At 39.4% G+C, this 26,541-nt stretch overlaps 1 protein-coding gene across 3 annotated transcripts; it reads right to left on the bottom strand.

Annotated features, from left to right (window-relative positions):
- Window positions 1–1,132: 1,132 nt before the first annotated feature.
- On the bottom strand, window positions 1,133–26,028 carry LOC306869346 (zinc finger RNA-binding protein-like). 3 transcript variants are annotated; one of them, XM_079416072.1, is made up of 20 exons: window positions 25,889–26,028; window positions 25,612–25,693; window positions 21,639–21,921; window positions 16,491–16,635; window positions 15,942–16,163; window positions 13,829–14,067; window positions 13,498–13,698; window positions 12,901–13,198; window positions 12,553–12,746; window positions 12,343–12,462; window positions 12,087–12,232; window positions 11,841–12,003; window positions 11,243–11,454; window positions 11,010–11,160; window positions 10,529–10,670; window positions 7,958–8,055; window positions 6,983–7,078; window positions 5,955–6,066; window positions 4,222–4,319; window positions 1,133–2,863 (listed from the first exon to the last, which is right to left on the bottom strand). In XM_079416072.1, the coding sequence occupies exons 1-20, from the start codon at window positions 25,923–25,925 to the stop codon at window positions 2,681–2,683; spliced, it is 3,222 nt and encodes a 1,073-aa protein (XP_079272198.1). In that variant the 5' UTR covers window positions 25,926–26,028; the 3' UTR covers window positions 1,133–2,680. The 3 variants fall into 3 exon arrangements, 1 of the variants encoding a protein (XP_079272198.1); XR_013784165.1 differs by lacking the exon at window positions 7,958–8,055 and having other exon boundaries at window positions 1,140–2,863; window positions 9,388–10,670; XR_013784166.1 differs by lacking the exon at window positions 7,958–8,055 and having other exon boundaries at window positions 1,140–2,863.
- Between the last annotated feature and the right edge of the window lie 513 nt (window positions 26,029–26,541).

The raw sequence follows: 26,541 nt of genomic DNA, 5'->3' as shown, positions 1-26,541 counted from the left end.
GGATGTCGCGGCTGTCAATCACAAGCGCGTCCTCATTTCCGAACCCATAAGCAGTCGCATTAAAAATAGCCTTCACCCTGAAGTGAGAACTGAGAAGGGGCTTGTGTTTATATAGCTACGGACGGAGTACACCCGCATTATTTTTTCTTTGCTATGTTTGCACGTATTGCGATTTTCCTTATTTGTGCACAGACTAAAATAGTTCCTTATTGGCATTAACAGGAAACACAATCAAGCAACCGCTGTGAGGGAATCTAGAAGTAACATCCACTTGTATTCTTAAAGCGAGACACTGAAGGTGAATAGGGGGGAAAAAAATAAGTTATCTCCTTACCTACCCAGTTGATTGATTACATTGATAATTGAAAAAAAATGTATTACATGTTTTCCTAAATTTTAGGTTTAAATATGCAAATGAGGCATTATTTAATTAAATTAAATCAGTTTCAAAATTCTTATTTTTATAAGATTAAAAAAAAAAAAAAAAAAAAATTGACAGTCAAATGTTTTTACAGAAGGAATTTTGGGTATATCATTTTTGCCACTCCATAATTCAGAGAATACTGTGGGAATAAAACGTATATACTCAAGCAAATTATAAATGAACAAATCCCTCCGTAAATACCTTCAGGATAAAGACAGGAATAAAAATGTAAATCTTGGTGTAAGTGCTACTGAAGTGGATATATATGGCTCAGTGTAGGAAAAAAATACATTTTGAACCAAAAAAAAAAAAAAAAAAAAAAAAAGGCCTTTAAATATGTGAAGTGACATACGGCCGTATATATATACATATATATACAGTTCGATATATGTGTTGTAATTTAATTCTATTGACACAAATAGATACAGTGTTATAAAAAAAATCAAAACCTTAACAGTGTCTCTTGGATGTTTTCTTTCCACTAGTCTGAAAAAAAGACTATGAAAAACCAAAAAGCCCAAAATCTCAAACTGGACAGGTGCATGAAGCAGTGTTTTTGCCTGCTGTCTCCCCTTAAATCAGTGAATTATCAAAGCTCTTTGATAACATTAAACAAAACTAAATCTCCAGGTTAAATATGACTATATTAGGTATAACTGAAATAAATGTAAAGTAGTTAAAAAAAAAAAAAGAAAAAAACCCTAAAAACACAATTCTGGAAATGCCTTTATTATATGCATTGTATTGCAGTAGTACCTTGACAATGAATGACAAGCATCAAAGGGTAAGTCTACATCAATCTGCAGTTACAACACCGATATTTCACTTGTGTCCCTCCCATCTTCTTCAAAAGATATTCATCAAACTCTAATCAGAAACCAAAATTAGGGCAAGCAACTATGCATCTATAAACCAGTAAAGCAAAACCCATTAAAAACAAAGAACATAACATTCCAGTGCGTTAAAACCATACAGGCATTTGTTTCTGAAGATCTATTGCAAGATTAGATACAGGCTTAGTAAGTGATCATATATTAGAGATCATACAGTTATATGATCACATTTAAAGATACAATTAGGGCTTACAATATTATGAACACAAACGCAGGCAGACCTGGGTCAATTACAATTTCTAAAGGAAAAAAATAAAAATAAAAAAAGCCTTTGACTTTAAAAGTACAAATGTTCACTGCTTTGAATACTTGTGTGAACAACTGATCTGGGGCCGGTTTCATAAAACAAGTTTACCAAATAAGCCAGGCTTATTTCAGTTAGTCTGACTTATTTTGAACCAAATCAACTGACAATAAGCCTGGCTTATTTGGTAAACTTGTTTTATGAAACAGGCCCCTGAAATGGACTGGTAACTCAAGATTTCTATTAAACGTACAGAGACAACTTATAGATACTTGTGGTATACCGCCCAGGCCTGATTTCAATGGTCAGTGTCTTCAGAAACGTGATACAGCTAAACCACAGAAGGCTGTGAATATCAGAGCACACTTAAAGCCTAACTTTGAGACAAGTGCAGTCTTGCATCACTTGGATTAAGCATATAGAAGGAACAAGATTCTAAAGAGGTTTGATTGACGTAAATTTACAAATGGTTAAAAGCCATCCCAACCTTCAGAATGCACTAGCAATGGAAAATGCATGCTTGTATAAATCCACATCCAGTCAACGTCACATTCATCACAACAGGACTAATGAGTCGCATAAATCTAACATTTTATCTTCGATCTTGTGGTTTTAAGAGGAATGTCTCTAAACATAAGTTGCAAAAACACCTAAACAAATTTATTGCAAAGCAAAGGAAGCCATTGTCAAAGTTATTTTACATGTGACTGGAAGGATAAGATAAAGAATCTGTTCCACACTGACACAAGTACGCAGCTCAGACTTCTACAAATGCCTAGCCTGAAACTCGTAAGAGATCTGAAGATGGTGAAAGATTACATCCAATGTACTGAATGGAGCATGAACTTTAGGCTTAACTTCTCAGGTTTGTGCGCATCTCGAAACTTTAAACCAAGACACCAGACTAAACAACAGAGATGGACTACAGTCTATGTGCCAAGGAAATGAAGCCTGGCAGTTCCCCAAGTGGCCATCATTAGGCCTTTACCAGAGCTTAAAAACAAAACTTCATTAGTAATCAGCATGCACAGAGGTCAACAGAAACATTTCGTATTCCTGGAATGAACAGGATTTATAATGGGTGTGGGGAGAGCAGGGCTAGTTGTACTGTAGAGCACTTCAGAACCCCTCGTAGTCCTTCTTGTCTTTCTTCCCTTCAGCTTCAAATGCATCGGTCCCATCGCTGTCGTCACGTCGCCTCTTGCGGTTATTCCGTACGTTGAAGCGCAAGTTCATCTGGGGCAATGGGTCCATGCCCAGAACCTTGTGAATCTGACGGAACGCCAGCAGCCTCAAGGCAAACTGTGGAAAAATTGGTTGGTCAATACACAAATTAAAAATACTTGATTAAAGGGATACTCCACCCCAAAATGAAAATTGTAATTAATCACTTAGCCCAATGTCGTTCCAAACCCGTAAAAGCTTAGTTCGTCTTCGGAACACAATTTAAGATATTTTGGATGAAAACCAGGAGGGTTTGTGACTGTCCCATTGACTGCCAAGTAAATAACACAGTTGAGGCCCAAAAAAAAAAAAAAAAAAAAAAATTTGTATGAAAAGCATCCGAATCTGAATTTTAAGCGACGAGAACACTTTTTCTGCTCAAAGAAAACAAAACAACGATTTTATTCAACAATTCATCTGCGCGTATGCCGCTTGCGCCAAGCGCCATTTTGGAGAATGTCCGCTATGCTGAACCAGAGGAGACGAATTGTTGAATAAAATTGTTGTTTTGTTTTCTTTGCGCAGAAAAAGTGTTCTCGTTGCTTCATTAAATTCAGATTGAACCACTTATGGCAGATGAACTATCCTGACGATGTTTTTCATACTTTTCTGGGCCTCAGTGTTATTTACTTGGCAGCCAAGGGGACAGTCACAGACCTCCCGGTTTTCATCCAAAATATATTAAATTGTGTTCCGAAGACGAACAAAGCTTTTACGTGTTTGGAACGACATTGGGGTAAATAATTAATTACTAAATTTTCATTTTGGGGTGGAGGATCCCTTTAACATAATGCCATAAAAACGGCACGCATAATTACTAGTGCTGTCAAACAAGCGATTAATCGCATCCAAAATAAAAGTTATTTACAATGTGTGTGTGTACTATGTATATTTTTCCATGCTTTAGGCGGAAGTAGTGTCAGTGTTTACAAACGTGCGGAAGGAGGACCATATACACATATTCAAATGTCTTTGTGTCAGTTTATAGTTTAAAATGCCCATTTGTGCGTATCCTGGGTGTTTTAATATTAAAAAGCCTTCTGACTCGGTACTTCCGCCTAAGTCAACCGTGACCTTTTCAACGTCATTGCGTATTACGTGACGTCGCGAACGCGCATCACAGAACAGAGCAAGGCAAGCATTTGTGCTTATAAAACTTAAACTTTATTTATTTTTTAAATGACCGATCGTTTCGCTAGATAAGACCCTTATTCATCGTCTGGTATCGTTTAAAGCCCTTTGAAGCTGCACTGAAACTGTCATTTGGACCTTGAACCGTTTGGGTCCCAATGAAGTCCATTTTATGGAGAAATGTTTTCATCAAAAACCAAAAGAAAGACATGGACATCTTGGATGACATGGGGGTGAGTAAATTATCAGCAAAAGTTTTTTTTAAAAGTGAACTAATCCTTTAAAGCAGTTACTGTGTCCATTACCTGAGCGCTTGACGTAATGTCCTCTCTCTGCTGCGCTTGCATGGTAGCCAGTGTATCTGCTGGATTCTTCTCACAGGGGTCCATCAATCCTGGAGCACCTGCATTACACAGAAAAAAAAAAAAAAAAAAAAAAAAAAAAAAAACAAGAGCCAGAGAGTGTGTTAAAGGGATCATATGATGCGACTTCAAGTTTTCCTTTCTCTTTGGAGTGTCACAAGCTGATTGTGCATAGATAAGATCCCTGAAGTTTCAAAGACTAAAGTCTCAAAACTAAAGAGATATTCGTTATAAAAGTTAAGACTCGACCACGCCCTCCTAAAACGGCTCATTCAAACACGCCCTCACATGTCTACGTCACGGTGTGGGAAGACTTGCAATACACCGCCCAAATGTATACGCAATGAAAGGCAGAGCAACTATTATTCTCGCTGTAGTATTGATGCTGCTGCCAGCGCCATGCTGTGTTTCGTTGTAAAATCGAAAGTACTTTGTTTGGGCTTACAAAAGAGGACACAACTAGAAATCAGTGGTTAAGTTGTATTTAGAACACTGTTCCAGAACAGTTCAACCCAAATATTCGAGTGTGTACAGTGTATTTTACGGAGGACTATTTCCTGAACCTGGAAGAGTAGCCTACAATGCTGGCTACGCACAAAGACTGTTTCTATAAAGTGGGGCAATTCCAAATTTGCAAGGACATTCTGACGCTTCTGACTTACAGCCTGCAAGTAAGTTCTCTTATTTAAAGAATTTGCCACTGACTATTCAAACGCAAGTTTTGAGCAGTGTAGAGTAGTGCTTGTTTGTCGTTTCTCTGATCACAAATGCAGACATGGTAATGTTTACGCAGCACGATGCAACACGACGGTATAAGTCATTATAATCAGTAATTATGTACCCACTGGATGCAACAAATGCCTCGTTTATAATTGGGTTATATCGTTTTCGTGTTGTCGCACCGGGACATGGCATCACAATACGGCAAGGGGGCGTGTGATGAGTGGGGCGGGGCCGAGAGAATGGAGCGAAGCCGGTGGGGTGGAGTTAATGATAATGAGCGACACCTCCACCACTAACCGGTCTCGAGTCCCACAGAGGAGCTCCGGAAGGATAAAAGTAGGAGTGACGACAGTGCAAGACGAGAGAGGACCAGGCCTGGACTTTTTTTTGTGTAGTGTGTACGGCAGTCGTCCGTGAGGGGCTGCCACTTTACTTTTGTGTTTGTTTATTTTTTATTATTAAATGTTGGCCGGTTCCCGCCTCCTTCCCGATCTACGAACTGCGTTACAGGGCGTAACATTTCAGTCTCACGCTTGAGGTATTCGGCCAATCACAACGCACTGGATAGCTGGCCAATCAGAGCACGCCTCGCTTCTCAGAACGATGATCTTTGTAAAAATCGATGCATTTCAGAAAGGCGGGGCATAGAGGAGCAACAATAATGTACAGTATGTTTTTTTTTTTACCTTAAACCGCATAAACGCATTGCATTACACCAAATACACAAAATAATGTTTTTAGCAACGTCATATGACCCCTTAAATTGAGCATCTAGATTCCCAAGATGATTTTTTAAAATGGAAGTTTAAAAGTTAGTAAATTAAAAGATCTCTTTTAGTAATTCACACCAGTATAAAAGCTAGATTACTAATGTACATTACTACATAGACCTCAAGACACACTTTATGGGCATTGCATTGATTTTTAGATGTTATCAGATTGCTGCATCTTACCAGATAGCAGAATGCCTGAGGAAATACATTCAAAGACTCTTCGCAGAGCATCTCCGGGGCTCATTGGTCCAGAGGCGCTGCTGATGGCCTTCTCCACCAGCAGCTCCATAGCCTTAAATTAAACACAGTAACTTAAATTTACCATAATAAATGGCATTTTGAGCAGTTTCCTCATAAGATCATGAGCGAAGGATGATGAAATTGTTTAAACAGGACTAAAATTGATTTTGCTTAGCTTCCTTAATGCTGTTGCTATAAAGGTTATGTTAAATTACATGTAATTGAGCTACACTAAGGACAGTAAAAATTTTTAAAAAAGGAACAATTAAATAGGGTAAATTAACAATTACTTAAAATAATTAAAACTGTAGGAAAGGCCTCATTTTGTGTCAGATTTTATTGGCTATTTGACATGTTATAAAAAAAAAAACAAGCTTAACAGGCTATTCTGAGTAAAGTAGAAAGAAGCTCTGGTATAACTACAAAACTACCCAGGGATGTTGTCAAGATGGCTGCTAAGTGGAAAAGAACATGAAGAGTGAATGGTGTGCCTTTTAAGGTAACACAATCAATCCATGAAAACTCGCTCACTAATAATTTACTCATGTCAACAGCAGATCTATGCACTGTGTTAATGCCAGCTAATGGGATTTGACAGAAACGAAGCATTTTTTAAATACGGTTATAAAAAGCTACACCATTTAAAAAAAAAAAAAAAAAAGATGAAATGCATTCATGTTTTACCGTTGTTCTGTGAATTTGAGAGGGCAAACATTGCAGATCTCATGAAGGGTTTGGTTGGTCATGCGAATTTGCCATGCTGACCAACAGTAAGCTGCTTGGTTTGAAAGTAACAAGTGTTCGCTGTGCTTCATAAATTGCTACAATATTGACGATCAACCTTTTTTGCCCACAGTTTTACAGAAAAGTTAGCAAATGTGACTGCACTTTAAGTGTCTGCTCCCCAACACTGTACATCCATGGATCAGAGAAAACTAAATGTTAAATGACCAGATATTTTTACTCACCCAGCTAGGAAAGGCAGACCAGGTGGGCACTCGCTGACAAAGGTCACGCAGTATTCGAATGACAATCACACATGACTGGAGTCCATTAGCCCTAGCCTTCAGTGCAGTGAAGTCAAGATTAGTTAATGCACATGAACAAAAACATACAATCATTCAACATGGCGGAGCTCAGAGAGAGGTGCAACACTACTGTTCACAATGGAAGCTTATAATTGGATTAAAAATAGCTAGGCCAATTGGCTTTCTTAAGCTGCCATTTCCAGCAGTATTTTACCTCACCATTAGTACAAGTATGAGTTCAAAGTTTGCAAGATTCACTTGGAATGGCTCCCTGGTAATCTTGTAAACCCTGACCTCAGTTGTCAGATACTTCACAAACATATACTTTCATTTAACAAAAGATCAGTTTGCAAGAGTAGTTGCATAGGAACTGAAGCAGTCAAGGAAATCTGCTTTACTTTGCCTGTGTATTTGCAGAGATGGCAACAACACAGTAAACTAATCAGATATTCCTTTCCTCTCAATCCCTATTCCCAAGAAAACAAAATCATTAATAAACTAAAGAAATCACAAAAAAGAAAAAAAAAAGAAAAAAAAAAAAAAGAAAACGCTCAACATGAAAGCTCTTATCGATGACACTTTTATGCAAAGGTATTCTGCAGCCTTATGGAATCATTTTACATGCCGTGTATTTCATCTAAGACTTATGAATAAATTACATATATGCAAGGATGCTTAATTTTGTAGGATCAGATCATATATACAAAAACAGAATGCAAAAAAATAAATAACCATAAATCTCCAAATTATATACTGCATCCTTGTACCACTTTTACCTCAAAAACAAACAAAACAAAAAAACCCAACTTTGAGGTTTAAAATTTAAAAACAAAAATACTAATCAACTTAAATTAACAAATAAAGAGGAATACATCTCATAAGGCTACAAGAAGAAAGAAAAATGATGTTCCAAACCTGGAACCACTTAGCGTGGCGTAGGGCAGCCAGAGCGTCAAGGCATTTTTGCCTGTCCAAGACGTCCGCTGGGTCTTTCACCATACTCGAGGTTACATCTAAAAATGGATCGAATTGTCAAATGGTGGTGAGGAACGGGTGTTTGACCAGGTCAGAGAGACTGCTAAGAACACATTGCCACACATACCAGTCAGTTCTTGATCACTGCTCTCTTTCAAAATGAATCTCACATTTCATCCCATATGCAGAATCTTTCAGATCTTTTCAACAACATTAAGGATCAGCTACACTTGGCATTTGGTGCACTTCTATTAAGTCTGTGGTGTGGTGCTGAGAGAAATAGGATAGGGACGGAGTTAAAAATAAAGGCCTTTGTCAAAGATGATTAATAAAAAAAAAAAAAAAAAAAAAACACTAAGAATGTGGCATAGTGATGTAGGATTTCTTCATTGGAGTTGGAAATGCACTCATGATTTTTTTGTACTCTGCATATAGTGAGCATGACACGGATTTCTCTTGATAAAGACCATTTCAGTTACAGCATTACAGCTCTGCAATCCACCATTTGAAATTGCTGGGAATACGACGATATATGATTTTCCAGTGCTAAAAGCTAGCGGACTAGCTTAGAAGTCACAATCCGTAATTGCAACTACTGGCAGATTCACACAATTACAACAGCCATCTTTCGTAAATCCACATCGTATCACAGGTATTCAAACACATTACTTTGGAAAACTCTTAAATTGTGCCATTTTGCCAATTACGGATGATCTTGTTGTCTTACAGTGGAAAAAACCTTGAGGATACGTTAATAATTTGTATTTTTATAAGCTAATAGAAAACGTTTCTCTAGTATCAGATATTTTGAAGGTGTACATTTCCTTAATTTCTTGCTTAACCAGTTGACTTAACATTTGAGGCTAAAGTTATTTTCTTTTGCTTCGGGCAAAAACAAATTGTGGATTCCAGTGTCAACCTAAGTGAAGATTGAGGTAATAAAAGTTATAAAAAATACTTTGAGGATTTCTTTGAAACACAAAGTAGTCACTGTACTGATCCAGAAACATTAGAAAGATAATGATGGGCGGCAAATGGTACCAGATGTGTAAATCATGATGATGTAAAACGGGGATATCAAGGGAGATGTGCAATGTTTACAGCTGAATGAGTATTTGTAGTGACCCACTACATTTGCATGGCAATGGTAGGTGTGGCAAAGTGTTTGAAGGTATTCAGGAGGGGGACCTTGGTCAAAAATCCTTCCGGAGCTGGTAGACGTAGCCTCAGATGGGAAACAATTTGCTGAAAATGCAAGGAGGCTTTGGGCTGGACTTAAAAAGCTTTGGATACATGAAGGCAGCAATGCGTGCTGGCAAGAAAATATGAAGCTCCCAGCAAGAGGATTAGGACAATCACTGCATGCATACCTGTCATGATTGGGTTTGGAGAACCCCCATATCTCAATGTATACTGAAGGCTGTAAACCCCAGGTCCAACCAAAGATTCCTCTATCAAAGCCTTCCTCCCAAAAGCTGACTGATACTCCCCTAAGGAGCCAAACAGGAATGGTGGCATGGCCGCAGAGCCTACGTTTAAGATTCCACCATTTCAGCGGCTTCTTACCAACTAAAACTCTCCGTTGCAAAGATATAAAAAGACAAACTGGTTAATTCTATGGTTGCTCTATTATTTGGGGAAATGTCATAGCTTAATGCATTTTAACATCTGAAGAAATTAAAAGTAACACTGTTTGAATGCCAAATTTCAATTTGTCAATTTCTTCTCGATTGCTTCACTCAGGGGAGCACTTTCATTTTGGAACAGGGGACCTCAGAATGGTGAACCTTCTCACCACCAGACAAAAAAAATATTTGTTTCCTGTGGGGACATAGTAGGCATTCCAACTGCTCCTAAGGTTTCAGGCCCAACTCAACCATTGCTCTTCAGGAACTAAATCAGGAATTGAGTTTCTTCAACAGAATAATACCCCTGACCAAACACTATGCCCCCTTGGGAAAGGATAAAATCATTTGGTTCTGCATAGGACACCATCCCCTTGAACACAGGAAACAAAAATGAATCTTACCCGGGACCAACTAGACTTACACAATGCAAACACTTATCATGCTTGTTTTGGGGAGAGCTTCAAGAGCACTGGAGAAGTGTTACAAAGAGAAGACCCGGAGCACCACTGCTGGCATCGGAGATGGTTGGATAAAACCTGGTAGTGTTGAACTCGGCTCTAAAGCAACTTGAAGTCAAACCCTTTTACAGGACATCATGAGATAATTAGTGTAAATGAAGATAGAAAGAGGCACTTTACCTCAGGGGTAAACGGTGTAGATCATTTCTTATGTATGGCCAAGCTCAAGCACACAACAGGTTTAATTTGTACCATTTTTCAATCGTATTTTCTCCAATTCAAAAAGGTGCAAACATTGTTCTGCCAGCATTAACATCTAGCACCATCTTCACAGTGCCAACAGATGGGCTCTTTAGGTTGTCAAAATCAGCATTAAATATTAATCTGATAGGTAGTCGGTTAATGTGAGTAACTTCTTTTCCAACCTCCATCCCGGGTGTTTTCCTCTCGGATGACGGGCGAGGTGAGGGTGATGGTCACCTGCATCTTGGGCTCAGCAGAGGAGGTAAGGATAATGGCAGCCTCTTGGATGGAGCCTTTTACCTCATATTTCTCCGGAGTAACCATCTGACAAACACATGGGTTAGCAGAAAACGAAGTTACAACCACCTAACTGAGATCTGGCAAACCCTGACCCAGTCCTGTTCCTGGAAGGCCAATGTCTTGGAGAGTTTAGCTCCAACCTGCACCAACACACATATCTGGAAGTTTCCAGTTATCATGAATATACTGACTAGCGGATTCTGGTGTATTTTATTAGAGTTGGATCTAAACTCTGCAGGACAGAGGTCCTACAAGAGCAGGATGTGACACCACTGCTGTAAAGCATTTAAAAAACAAGGAAGATTTTAAGGAAAATGGGACAAATCTAATATTATTGCAGTTAGCACTGCATTGAACCGGTACCGTGAGCTGTTTGGGAAGATGTTCCACAATGCGTGTTAGCAGATTCTTGGTCGGCTTCTCAGAACAAAGGAGGACCAGGTTGACATTTTTGTCTCCACGTAGAAGCAGCCCTTTGGCGAGAACGCCAACCCGCATCACTCCCTTCAGCACTCTGCAATGAACAAGAGGTCATGTATTGCTTTGCCCTTTTCTTTCTCTCTGCTTTGAGAAACATTAGAGAATTCTTCTCCCACCTGTCTTTGGGAGGCTCTTTCTTTTCTTTGTCCTCTTCTTTGCCCTTTGCACTTGCATCTTGGTCTGTGATGATGTCAGAGACAAGCTTAAGTGCTCGTTCAGTGATTGATACAATCTTCTGGATGGCCTGGAGCTCATCCTCAGATGGGTAAATAGCTGCATGTTTGGTCATCACATAACGATCATCTGAGGAATCAGGGCGACGTGGAGGCTGCAACAAAAACTATACGTTATGAACCAGTTGTGATAAATACATTTCAGTGGTAGATATGGCAGTGAAATATAAAATTGATCTTCCAAGAAACACTCCTAGTGTGTAATACAGGTATTATTCAGCATGATTATTATTCTAGTCAACAATATCTAGTTGAGACAGGAAGGGTCTGTCTGAACCGCATGTAAAAGCAACCAACACTCCTGTTCAAGTCTCGGTCACTTTTGATCAAATGTAATGCACCTTTGCTGAATAAATGCACTTTTCAATAAAATCAAAGATCTTACTGACTCCAAACTTTTTAAATGGTACTGTACGTCAAACACAAACCACATGTTTTGGCAAACTCTGTGTTTTCCTCAGTAGTAGTTCTCAGGACTTACCATTGGTCCTTGTGGTTGAGGAATGGGCATCCCAGGCCTCACTCCAAGAAGACCAGGAGGTACAGGTGGACCCTGTGGATAACCGCCATCAGGCATTCTGCGCCTTTCCTCCCAGTGGTGCTCGTCCTCCATACGTCGCCAATACATGTCCTCTTCATAGCACCTGAGAATAATTACAATATTTAAGACCTCAAAATGCTCGTGTAGATACTGACATATAGGAGGAGGAAGAAAAAAGTATCACACCTCATCTCCATCCTCCAGCGCTCCTCCTCTTCACGCCTTCTCCAGTACTCTTCCTTTTGCATCTGCTTCCTCATCTTTTCCTCTTGGATCTTCCTGGCTCGGATGCTGGGCTTCACTTCCACCTGGAGATCTGGGTTCACCTTTTTCTACAATAGTGGAAAATACAATAAGCTACACTGACAAAACATTGCATCGATCTCGATTGTTCTGCATTTATAATAAAAGAACCACAGCAATCAACAAATCACTTACTAACCTTATACTGCAGTCGATGTCTCCTTCCTTTCAAATGCATTTCTTTGGCATTCGGGTCATTGAAACTGCATTCACACAGTTTGCAGTGGAACCGGATAACCTTTCCTTCATCATTCCTTACCTGAAACCAAAACACACTTTTTTATTTTGCACTTGGCTTAACAGCTTTAAAGTTACTTTCATTTCCCTATTGGAACTTTTTTCCTGATACCTCTTCAACATAGTCATGTCCGACGGGCTGAACATCACTCTGCAGGGCTGCAAGTGCTGACTGAGGTGACAAAGGGGCAGACATTTCATTCTTTAGGTCCGGTGGTGGCGCAGACACAGCGGATTGTGCCGTTTTAGCTGCCTCCATCTTGGATTCTTCATTTCTAACAGCAGTGGTCTGTAACTTGTTTCCACCTGTTTTGTTAATGCATCAAAGCAAATATTCTATTGTGTTAGGTTATATAATATAATAAATTAAAACATTTTAAAAAGTAAAAATCTAAAATAAATATGATCTGTTCTGTAAACTTTCTGTAAGAACAAATAACACCGATTCAATAAGACACACCAACAAAGTTGATCTTGGGTGTGTTGAACTTCTTGACAGAGGTGCCATTGACTGAGACACTGTTGGGCACTGGGCTCTTGCCCTGTGCAGCCGAAGCCGCCATGTTGTTGACCATGCTGCCAGATTTTAAGTAAGAGGCAGAAACTGAGGAAGCAGAGAGATTGGACGATGTGCTTGTGGAGCTGCTGATGTTGGAGCTGGCAGTTTTATTAGGAGCAGCTGTACTGGAGGATTGGGAAACAACACTGGGCTCTGTGGATGGTATTGGCTTTCCTAGTTTGGTATGCAATTTCACAACCTATAGAAACAGAATTCAATTAGATACTAGGCACATAATCAATATTCCACCCACATGCACCCATGAACATCACATTTTGACTTATTACATCTTGGCATTTCATAATAGAGTATGCTTGTAATAATGCGGCATCCATTCCCCTTCAAACTACTTTCCACTGCATATTGTAACAGATAGAGTCCCTAACAGGCCCTCTCTACAACGGAGAGCCAGAATCAAATGCATTCAAAAATAGTGCTGCCAAAAAACATGCTGAAAGCAGATTATTATGTGCCGAGATCAGAGAGTGAGTCATGTACCTTCTGGTGTTTGGCTCCTCTGATGTGCGCGGCGTAAGCATCAGCTCCAGTACAGGAGACGTCACAGAGCTCACAGCGTAGCTGATTCTGTGTGCCGCGGGCGGAGCTCCCGCCTCCGCTGCTGCTACTGCTGCTCTGTGACAGCTTCAATGCGGCTTCCTTCTTTTTGTGTTTCTGACCCTCCAGATGCTCCTTATAGGTCTGAAAGCCGGTGATAAGATATACAAGTGCCATAATTCATGCAAACCATTTATTATGAGTATTAGGAAAACACGAGTGTCTGAGCACATAACACACAAACAACAGCAATAAATATATTATAATAAAATACCTGGGGTCCAGCACAGCTGATCTTGCAGACATCACAGTAGTGTATCTGTGGTGGTTTAGGGGGCTGTTTAGGTTTGAGTGTTTTGTTCTGCAAGGGTGCTTTCTTTGTAAAAGTGCTGCCTGTCCACGCGGCAGTGGCTGCTGCGGCGACTGCCGCCTGTTTCTGCTGCTGTTGCTGCTGCTGATAGTAGGAGGAGGCAGCGGAATACACTGCAGCTTCATAGCCAGAGTATGACGTTCCTGAATATACAGAGAGAAGCAATTATTGGCCACAGTACACACCGAGATTGACAGGATTGCACTGTAAATCTACAGGTCCTTCTAAAAAAAATTAGCATATTGTGATAAAGTTCATTATTTTCTGTAATGTACTGATAAACAGACTTTCATATATTTTAGATTCATTACAACACAACTGAAGTAGTTCAAGCCTTTTATTGTTTTAATATTGATGATTTTGGCATACAGCTCATGAAAACCCAAAATTCCTATCTCAAAAAATTAGCATATCATGAAAAGGTTCTCTAAATGAGCTATTAACCTAATCATCTGAATCAACTAATTAACTCTAAACACCTGCAAAAGATTCCTGAGGCTTTTAAAAACTCCCAGCCTGGTTCATTACTCAAAACCGCAATCATGGGTAAGACTGCCGACCTGACTGCTGTCCAGAAGGCCATCATTGACACCCTCATGCAAGAGGGTAAGACACAGAAAGAAATTTCTGAACGAATAGGCTGTTCCCAGAGTGCTGTATCAAGGCACCTCAGTGGGAAGTCTGTGGGAAGGAAAAAGTGTGGCAGAAAACGCAGCACAACGAGAAGAGGTGACCGGACCCTGAGGAAGATTGTGGAGAAGGACCGATTCCAGACCTTGGGGGACCTGCGGAAGCAGTGGACTGAGTCTGGAGTAGAAACATCCAGAGCCACCGTGTACAGGCGTGTGCAGGAAATGGGCTACAGGTGCCGCATTCCCCAGGTCAAGCCACTTTTGAACCAGAAACAGCGGCAGAAGCGCCTGACCTGGGCTACAGAGAAGCAGCACTGGACTGTTGCTCAGTGGTCCAAAGTACTTTTTTCGGATGAAAGCAAATTTTGCATGTCATTCGGAAATCAAGGTGCCAGAGTCTGGAGGAAGACTGGGGAGAGGGAAATGCCAAAATGCCTGAAGTCCAGTGTCAAGTACCCACAGTCAGTGATGCTGGTGTTGGTCCACTGTGTTTTATCAAGGGCAGGGTCAATGCAGCTAGCTATCAGGAGATTTTGGAGCACTTCATGCTTCCATCTGCTGAAAAGCTTTATGGAGATGAAGATTTCATTTTTCAGCACGACCTGGCACCTGCTCACAGTGCCAAAACCACTGGTAAATGGTTTACTGACCATGGTATTACTGTGCTCAATTGGCCTGCCAACTCTCCTGACCTGAACCCCATAGAGAATCTGTGGGATATTGTGAAGAGAAAGTTGAGAGACGCAAGACCCAACACTCTGGATGAGCTTAAGGCCGCTATCGAAGCATCCTGGGCCTCCATAACACCTCAGCAGTGCCACAGGCTGATTGCCTCCATGCCACGCCGCATTGAAGCAGTCATTTCTGCAAAAGGATTCCCGACCAAGTATTGAGTGCATAACTGAACATAATTATTTGAAGGTTGACTTTTTTTGTATTAAAAACACTTTTCTTTTATTGGTTGGATGAAATATGCACATTTTTTGAGATAGGAATTTGGGGTTTTCATGAGCTGTATGCCAAAATCATCAATATTAAAACAATAAAAGGCTTGAACTACTTCAGTTGTGTTGTAATGAATCTAAAATATATGAGAGTCTAATGTTTATCAGTACATTACAGAAAATAATGAACTTTATCACAATATGCTAATTTTTTGAGAAGGACCTGTATAAGCCTAGGTTATGTAGATCAATTGGTAGCGTATGACCCTAGCCATACCAAGCTCATTGATTTGGTTCAGTAATAGTACTAGAAAAAACATTTCACTTGCATTCTGTTCAGCTTAGTGTCTCCAGGCCGGGGGCGCAGTGTGCATTTCATTATATCAGATCAGAGTTGAGAAAATCTGCAAATATTTTGGAATAGAACAATGATGTTCTTACCAGAGTATGTGACTGCATTGGTGCTGTAGGTGGGACTCTGAGAATATGACGGGACTACAGAGGGAGCCGCAGCTGCGACCGGCTGTACAGCAGAGGACACTGGGTAAATGGAGAAGGTTGAGGTGGCAGGTCTAGGGGTGGTTGGCTTTATGGCTGTAACCTGACGCGTTTGCTGGGTCTGGGAGTACGGAGTGGCACCTTGGCTGTATCCAGTTTTAGGGGCTAATGGGACGAATAAAACAAAGTTGTACAGAATTTTACAATACAAATCATTTAAAGGGTGACCTGGAGAGGATTACGGATTTAATTATGTGCCCTTCAGGTGGCATTTCTTCAAAATAATGAATAGGGATAAAGGAAAAATACAATTTGATTCCATTTTAAATTTAAATAAATTCCATCAAATGTTACTGTTTTTATGGAATACTAGGGCCTTTAACATTTGGTAATAAAAAGCAACAAGATAATTTTACAGAAAAACAGAAGCATGAAAGTTTAATGCTTTAGAACATTTCTTCCCATTTAAATGCCAAGACATGTCAAGCATACCGGTCTGATAGTAGGATTCGGCCACAGTGGGTTGTGGCTGGGCTGCTGCAGCGGCCACAGCCGGTGTAGCCACAGGTTGCTGGTAGTACTGTTTACTGTCATACGCTACAGCCGGAGCGGTGGACCGCACATAGGAATAGGAGTCCTGCAACAGTAAACAAAAGGCTTGTCTTTTCTTAGCCATTGGACATTGATCCGACTCTTGAAATCGAGAATGCATTTCAGAAACAAAGAAACACACCTATATACAAAGGTTTGGGGTAGAGAGCGACCGATATACCGATATTTAAGCATTTTTCCATAATCGGATATCGGTTTTGTAATATCGGATTGTGGACGTTTTGAGAATTGCGCGCAGGATTGCAATCGCAGCGCATCTGAGGGGAGATGAGACAACGGCGTGCAGGTACTTGATTTGCTGTAGTTAGTAAACTATTTAATATTACAGGCATTAATGCACAAATTCGATGTATTACATAAATGCCTGATATATAGTTTATGCAACTTGGCTCTAGGAAATGTGATAAATAAGACACTCTGTCAAGCCCTGTCCCTATAAAGATATAACTTTGCCTGAAATAACACAGCCATGAATTAGAGCATGTTGGAAATAAAAGCGCTGAATTGAATTCTCTCTCTGTGGTCTATTAGTCTCGTGAAGTCGGAGTCACGTAGATAATCCGTCAAGTCCTCTCCAAATAAAGACGTAACTGCATTAATTAAATACAGCCATGAATGATTGCATGTTGGAAATAAAAGCATTGAATTTAATTCTCTCTCTGTTGTCTATATGCTCATCATTAGTCTCGTGAAGCCGCTTTCATATTGCAGTTCACTCAGCGGGTTGATGCTCAAGAAATGCTCAGCACGGCCACCGCATGTAACTTTTAACAAGATTCACTTTTTTGAAGCACCCTAAATTGTATTAACTCTTACTATATAACCATTATTTAGTTTATAAACATGTAAATGAATACAACTCTATGGAAATTCTCTGCAATCGATCGCAGTTTGAGTAGCCTATAGTTCTGTCTAAATGCATAGATAAACCGCGCTGTCAGCAGCATAATTTAGAGCATGCCAGTTGAGAAATGCAATAATACAATGCTTGTTATATTCCAATATTCCAGAGAATATTATTTCGTGAATTAACATTATCCAGTGAATTATTCTTCACTCTTTCGCCTATTAAAAAGCTTATAAACCTACTAAAACTGTAGTTAAAAATTAAGTTGATATGACTCCTGTCCTTTATTTATTTTCTCCATTTGAAAACATTAGACATTCTACGTTTATTTTGCTTACTGCTATATTAGTGTTGCTGCTAAAGCTTTTTATAAATAAAATGTTTTTATTGTTGTAATACGAAGATTAAATTTAACATGACAGGGCTCTAGACTGTGACCAAAATGGTAATTTTTTGCGAAATTTAAAATTTGACGTGGTCGCATTTGTACGAGTGCCTGGTCTGAGCTGCTCCAAAGCGTCTGCTTCATACAGCGCGCGCTGCCAGCCCCAGCACATTATAGCAGGAGTCAGATTTCACTGATCACGTGAAGAGAGGTGCTTTCAGCGCGAGCGCTTCGTGGGTAGAGCCTGGTTTATACTCGCCACGTCAGCACGAGCGTGAAGGTGCGCGTCGCGGACAGAGCGCAACGGAGGATTTTGCTTTCAAACTAAAGTAAATGACCGCTTCTTAAACCAGAGAAGGTGAACATGGTGGTATTCTTGTAGAAAAAAAAACATGCAAGTCCTGTCAGCCACAGCCAGTTTAGTTTTACTTTTCTTTTTGAGAAGCTTGTTATCTTTGCGGTTTACCTCACGTTATGCTATGGAGGCTTTCCTTAATTTAAAAAAAAATATATATATTAATATTTATTTGCTTCCTCAGAGTTTCAGGGTTCATACACATCTTTACCAATAAATTTCCATGACTTTTGAGACAATATTCATGACCTAATGTTCCATTATTTTACAATAAGAATAAAAATCTGTTCAAATTATCATAGCATTAACTACAATTAATGACTAATGCTATTGTTTGCTTTCTCTGTTTTAGTAATAAGTACACGCAGCAACTGCGCCAGATGTTACTCCACACAGAGAACGTATCATATCACTGAATATTATCATTTAACTCTGTTAAACACAGGACCTGAATTTCGTTTTGGAAACTTTTCTCTTTCGCAACTGTTAAAGAATTAAAACACGACAGTGCTTACTCGCCAGAATGGCCATTTTAACAATTTGTGCATTTTTGTCGCTTAAACGTAACAAGCTGTGCTTTAGAGCCTTGCATTTCAGCCCGAGCCCGACAGGCCCCGACTTATTTACGGCTTCAGGACAATTTTCATGTCATAGCTCAGAGACGGCCGGGCATTGGGCTTGTTTTAGGCTTCCTCCTTATTTTTATATTTTAGATATCCATCAAATATTACGGTGATGAAAAGGATTTGCCGCGCTGGTGGAAACAACACGAGACCGTGCTACCGCGACTGTCAAGAGCGGCTCGACTGTGTTTAGTGTCCTGCCAGCAGCAGCAGCAAGTGCTGGAAGAGTTCTGTGTTAAAGTGCACGCAATAAAGCTTGCCACAAAACCCCAGCAAGTAATTACCATGATGAATGTGTCAGGGCCAGGGGGAATAGAATATTCGCTGAGTTTCGGTTCATTTTTGTAAAGCGCTTCTGCTCAAGACCGAGATAGCAGAAAGCCCATCTTGTTTGTGGTTAAAAAACGTATGTTGATATTGTGAGTGCACACAAATAAATGTCCTGCAAAGCCTCCACTCTCCGCACAAACGATACGCACCTAATAGTACACATTTGTCTAGGTTAAACGTTTAAACTAACTTTGTGATATGCTTTTTTAAGTATTTTATATATAGATTTTATTTTAGTCAGGTGGTTTGAGAAGGCTAAATTGATCAAACATTGGTTAACTCACTGTCTGCCGCTGGCCGCTTGGTCGTTAGGCTACTTTAAAAACAAAAACTTGAATTTAACAAATAAAAAATTGTTCCAAACATTTTTTTTTTAATTAACTTATAAAGAAACAAAAATAAATATAACCACTTTGCCATTAAAATGAAACTGAACTATTTTAATGGCTACAACAGCAGCTGTGTAATGGGGAAGAGAGAAAGAGAAAAAAAGACACGGGTTCCAGTCGGACTTGGGTAATCATGCCGCACAAGGGCATATGTTTGAGGCCTGTGCAGGTTTCTACTGAGCTTGTTTGGTACCAAACTCAATTTGGTTCTCGAAAGTCGGCTTTATACCATAGACTGTAAAAAAATAGCTTTATACACGTGCCCTTTGGAAGTGACTGAGCGCACGGGAAACCGCCTCTGGAGCGTGCGAGTACCGACTGGCTTAAAAAGACGTGCAAATAAATAATTGTGTCGATGCAACAAAGACCCGATTAGGCAAGTGACAATTCTGTCAACTGTCCCGAAACGCGAGCGAAAGACTTGTATCGCAGCGTGCAGCCGCTCTTTAGTGACGAGATGCGCAGATGAGAAGCCGCTATAAGAGACAGTCAAAGAGAGAAGACGCGGTACAGCTGAATCACTCACGCGGTTTTCAAATTACCGATTTCATCTGATACTCTGTGTGGATTCACTTACTCAAACCTACATGCAACAGGCTATTGAATAAATGTGTGAATATCCATCATTTTAAAGTCGAATGCTGCGGGAATGAGTAAAATAATGCGATATAGCCTATGCGCAATCCCGCACCGAACCTGATTAAACAATTCTATTATACAGATCTGTATAATAGAATTATACAGAGATTTGTGAAATAGACTTCCATGACTTTTCCAAAACTTTCTGGGTTTATTTATTTTTCCAAAACTTTTCCAGGCCTGGAAATTGCTGCTTTAAAATTCCATGACTTTTCCATGGTTTTTCATGACCGTACGAACCCTGGAGTTTGCTAAACATTCTGTAATATACTCGGTATATAGTACAGCATGTGATGTGTCCTGTGCCATGCCTTGCCTTATTCGTTTTTGTTAATAAATGTCATGTAAGCTAGTTTGTCATTGTCAACATACTGTTTTATTGTTGTTGTGCTTTTTAATTAAGAATAACAATGAATCCATCTTTTGTTTTAGTCATACATGAAAGGTGTATAGATATAAGCAAAACAGACAATTATCTTTTCTTGCAAGATCGCAAATTTGAAAGTGAAAGTACAAAGTACAAAAAAAAAAAAAAAAAAAAAGGAATTCCTGTTCACAAAATTTTAAATCACAAATACAGATGAAAAAGAACGAGTTAATGTTGAACACTTTCGTTACCATATAACTAAACTATGATAAAAGTTCATCAGCATGCATTGATTAATCAAATGTTCAAAAAAAAAAAAAAAAAAAAAAAAAAAAAAAAAAAATTGCAACCAAATTATGTGCTCGTTCGACCAACTGAGAAAGTTAGTCGCAAAAGTGAGATCAGTGGGAAGAATGAGTCTAGAGCTCTGCATGAAAGACTGCTAATTCTCAAAACATTTTTTGTTAAGATGACTGAAAGGAGGAAAAACCAAAGTGAAGTATGGACTTGCTTCACGCAGTCATTTATATACTTTATAACAGTAAATAAATATCGGTTCTGCATATCGGTTATCGGGCACATAAACACGCAAATAATTGGTATCAATATCGGTCGATCACTAGTTTGGGGTCAGTAAGATTTTTTTTAAAAAGCCTTTCATGCTCACAAAAGCTGCATTTATGTTATCAAAAGTACATAAAAACAGCAACATTGTGAAATATTACAATTTGAAAATAATAAGTTTTAGTAATTTATTCCTGTGATGGTAAAGCTGAATTTTCAGCAGCCAGTACTTCAGTCTTCAGTGTCCCATGATCCTTCAGAAATCAAATATAGTAATTTATAATTACTTGGAAATTAATAATAATTAATTATAATTAATTGGGAAATAATTATAGTACAATAACTTTTGTAGCATTATAAAATGTCATTTATTTTGATCTATTTAATGCATTTCTTGCTGAATAAAAGTCATTTATCTGAAAACAAATCTTGCTGACCCCCAAGCTTTTGAGGAGTAGTGTATGGTAAAGACTCAAGGTGACAAATGACATGAAAATGAAATTAAATGAAAGTTTCTCCTTTCTTTTACCTGGTAGTTTTGTGAGGTAACAGGAGGCGGTGGTGGGGGTACCTCCGGTTGTCTCTGTGCATACCCGTAATCCGCGGCAGCGTGGGCTGGCTGGTATCCTCCATAAGCGCCGGCAGTAGCTGCTGCTGCTACTGCAACAGGTGCAGGCCTAGCAACAGCAACCGTGGCAGCTGTAGGGGCGTAGGCTGCTGCCACCGTGTGTGCCGCCACAGGTGCTTGATGCACAGTATAGCTGGCCACTGTAGTGGGGTGGGTGTATGCTACCCCAGCGGCCTGCTGCTGACTGCAGAGGAGAGGACGAGAGGCTTAGATGACAACACAGACAGCTACGCTACTCACCGTGCTGACCTGGAGCAATTGCATTTATTAAAAAATAATAAGACACACACACACACACACACACTGGACTATCATTGCAAATAAACTGTCAAAGGCAAAAAGTAACAATTTTGACAAAATCTAACCTACTAACAATGACCTTCAATGTAATTAAGACATTCATGTTAACATCTAACGCATGCCATAACAGATTATCTTTGAGGAACATTCATAATTGTCTTTCCTGATTGCTGGACTTAATGCACCAAACCCATTGGCTTGACAAGGAACATACATGTAGAGCAGAGGTCGGCAAGTAAGTTTGGCATCGGGCCAAAAAAATAATTTTGGCACTAGATAGCGGGCCAGAACATAATCAAAGGATAATTTAAGAAATTAATTGATGAAAAATGCAACTAGAATTGCCTGTGACATACTGTTACAGTGTCTTTTGTAACTGTGAGCTGTTACTCGATGTTAAATCCTGTAGTAGGACCGTCATTAACAAAACGCCACATTTGTGTGGCGGTGACAGGCAGAGTAGGCCATGTGAGCGGAGTGGAGCGTCAACAATTTCCCCTCCGCCTTCGCTCCGCGGCTAAAGCATTTCAATATCACAGTTCTGTTCATAGGCCTATATTAAAAAAAATTAAATAAAAGACTTTCAACGTGGCTTATTGGAAGTTAGTGTGCAAACTTTTTTTCCTACCAAGACAAGCTAATTACATGGTTGTCAGCATTAAAAGGCAAAGTCTAATTGCTGCTTTTTGCAGTGCATTTTTTTTTTTTTTATGAAAATATCGGTACGTTTTCGTCAGTTATTTTACCTACAGATCGATGCATTTCTTACAGATTTCTGTTCATTCGAAATTGGTAACAGATGAAAGATTACATTTGTATGAATGCATTGTAAGAATGCATTGAGAAAGCGATTGCGTGTGAATAAGTATTGTAGTAGTTGTTTAAATCATGCTTTCAGCTCAAAATATTCAGTATCTAGAAGGAACAAACAAATTCCTTGAGAACCATTATAAATTCCCGCTCATGTCCATTGCCATCACATTCACATTCTTTCTGATTTGAGCGATACTTCTCTAATCAAGCTAGCTAAATATTTTAAACTTGTGGATTCTTGCTAAATATGCAGTTATATTACGGCCGGGTCATTGGCATGAATTGTAGCCTAGGCGTGATGGAGCAGTGATGGAGTGCTCTTGGAGCGAGTGAAAACCACGCCGCTCCACTCGCGCTCCGCTCACATAGTCTAATCTGGTTGCGAGTAGGCTAACTGTTGCCGATCACTGATGTAGAGGAACAAAATCAAATCAGATAAGGATTAAATTTAGTGCAGCACACATACCCACACTTGCGGTCTTTGCACTTGATTACTTATGACATATATCCTGTATTTGGCATAAGTGTTCAAGTGAGGATGAAGACCACGTCTGTGTTGAACTTCTCATTACCTGATGGGACACTTATAGTGTTGTAAAAATGCAAGCGTTTATGTAGTTTTTTTTTTTTTTTTTAAATGGGCTACTTTGCATTTTAAAATCAACTTCTAAATGTCTGTCCAGTAGTCCCTATAGCATAATTTAATTTGTGATGCTTCTAATTAAGTGATTAAAAAGCAGTTGCAAATGTTGTACAAAATAAATATCACTACTTCTCATCTTTGCACCAATAAAACTTGCAATACTTTGTCTACCAAATTATATGTAATAACTAATTATATTAATTTTCCGAGATCTCTCGCGATATCGCGGCAAAAAGTCTCATGATTTATTTGTATGCATGACGGGATACACCAAGCCTCAAATAGCACTCCGGAGTGGTATTCGAGATTCAGTGTGCATTAAGGGCACTGCGCTTTGACGTTTTTAAGACCTGGGACAGTCTTTCGCACTTGGGCCTACTTCCTGTCTCAAGTGGCCAAGACTGCAAGAGTAGTTATTTGGACAAGACATCTGCGGGCAAGTGCGCGACACATAATGGCGTTGGGTCACGGGCGTCTCGAGTTCAAATTGAATACATATTGTACCCATTTTCGACCCCCTGCCAAATTACCCCTCTAGTTGAAATCGCTAAACCAATGAGATCGGGGTCTCTGCAGAGCAAATGTGGCCATTTCTGACTTTGTAGGTGTTTTCAAACAGGTGTGAAAATGATCCCCCTTACCTGACCCCACCCCTAAACCTACTATCACTATGACATAAGCCAATCAGGTAACATGGTCTAAAAACACCCCAATCTGGTAACTCCCATTACTTTCCTGCAGAGATCTATACTTGAAACATACCAATACTAGGGGGTTAATAATCTGGCAGGGATCAGAATTCGGCAGAACACTGGCTTGAGGACATTTCCAGATCCTAACCCCCACTCTCTCTTCCACTTCACTTCCTGTCTGCTCTCCATTGTCATTTCATAATAAAGTCAAAAAAAACAAACAACAAAAAAAAGTTATATTCTTTAAATCTACTACTACAATCCATCCATGTATAAAATTCAGACAATTCCAAACTGTCAAGCCATCAATCTAAATAGAACACTGACACCTGTCAAGAATATCAAACACCAAGCTGAAGGAAAACTGCTCAGAAATATGATCCAGCTCAGAAGTAACGTCACATCTCAGCTACTTAAAAAAAAAAAATGGAGGCACGTTCTTTCACTATATGGCACATAAAGCCAAAACAAGAAGATTAGGATTAACGTTACTTTAAAGACAACTTAAACTGAAAAACGTCAACATAGGCCAAATAAACCCTCGAACAAGCGGATCAGTGACATTCAAGGAGTCCTTGAAGACGTCCGTGAAGACATCGCCCTTCCCCACACACACACACACATTTAGTCAATTATTCAGCTAGAACGATAAAGTGTCAAAACGAGTTTTTAAAGAGTGTTGGGCGACCATGTACATTCGCCTTTTTGCGTTTCCGTTTTAAACGCACTTGAGTGTAAAGAAGCCCGTTGAGATGGACGGTCATGGAGGAGAGATGACCGCTGCAGTCTGCTCGCTTTACTAGATTTACAGTTTATTCAAACAGCTCAATACAAGAATAGGTTCACAACAGTGCTAATATATTTTAAAATAAATACGCCCCATGTTGCGGATAAACCCTCAGAGATAAGCGTCGTGTCTGTTTACGCGGCAACACGATCTGATATTAACAATCACTATTTATTACAACTAGACCATTAGTTACAAACCAAAATGTTTTAATATCTGTACATTTTAGTTAGTTATACATTTAAGTAGTATTTATTTTAAACTATGATTACACGGGTTTAAACTGTGCACATGCGCTAAACTGTAAAGCGGTACAATAACGCCTTTTTTGTAGCTTAAACGATCACTTCAATTTCTCCGTAAAATGCCCAAAACACTAATAAAAAACTCAATCTCTCTCCCTAACAAAAATAACACAAATAAGTTACATAAACAACGCATTACTGACTATATAATAAACATAAATATTGAATAATAGCATGTAATAATGCATCATTTCCTCTCCAACTGTTCATTTGAAGGTTTAAAGCCAATCGCCTCCCTCCCCTACCCCCACCCGGCCCCAGCAACAAAGGCAGATGGGCCAAATCCCACCATTACTGTATCACCGCAGTCCCCATTAAACATCTCGGCCCTTACCTGTACTGGGCCGCGGCACCATGGGTGAATCCAAAGTAGTTGCCGGTAGCCATTTTGACATCTTCACCTAGCCGGCTGGGCACTGAAAAAAAGGAAAGATTCATGGAGGGTAAGCGACTGTGTGCGATGGCAACCATGATGAACAGCCGGATCATGCAGAGGACTACGACGAAATAAACCCTACCGATCCCCACACACCCATAACATGATCTTAATCACATCCTCTCTCGTTGAAATCGCGTCTAATGTCTGTTTCTAAAAACCTAATTTTACTCACCATAGGTGAAGGAGACTACTGGACATATGGGAATCATTGGTTTCCTTTTCTCTTACGAACTCTTGACTCGTAACCCTGCCTTTTTATATGAGAAGGTCGTACCAGGATATAGCGCTTACCGCACGTGCGCGTTTGAACGTTGAGAGAGATGGGAAATGTAGTCTTTCTTACAAACCATTTCAAGGTCGATGAGTGCAGCTTTTGATAAAAACAAACACAACAGACAACTTTGTGTATGATTGTGATTAGGAAGTGATACTGACAATGTGAACATGTAACATAACTTGAAATAATTAAAATGCTGAGGAAATTTAAATTAATTCAGTTGTGGCTGTCATTTTTGAACGTACACCAAATATTAACTGATGTTTTGTATTTTAATTTTACGCTAGTTACCATTTTTGTTCTCTATATGTGAGTGAATTAATCATTCACTCAACCAGTTCTTTAAAATCAAGGTAAAATGTCTATTCACGACAACAACACAAAAGTATTCATGCCTACACACCCCAGAAACAGTAGTGTTAAAGCATCATATTAAAAAATAGACATTTTTATATGTGTTTTATCATCGTCATTGCGTTAAAACATTATAATTCTCCGCCATTTTCGCTCTTTTATGGGAACGAGTTTGACGAACACAGAACGAGAAG

Source organism: Barbus barbus (genome assembly GCF_936440315.1).
Source record: "Barbus barbus genome assembly, chromosome: 5".
NCBI classification, from domain to species: domain Eukaryota; kingdom Metazoa; phylum Chordata; class Actinopteri; order Cypriniformes; family Cyprinidae; genus Barbus; species Barbus barbus.
This window is presented reverse-complemented; position numbering and strand designations above follow the sequence as displayed.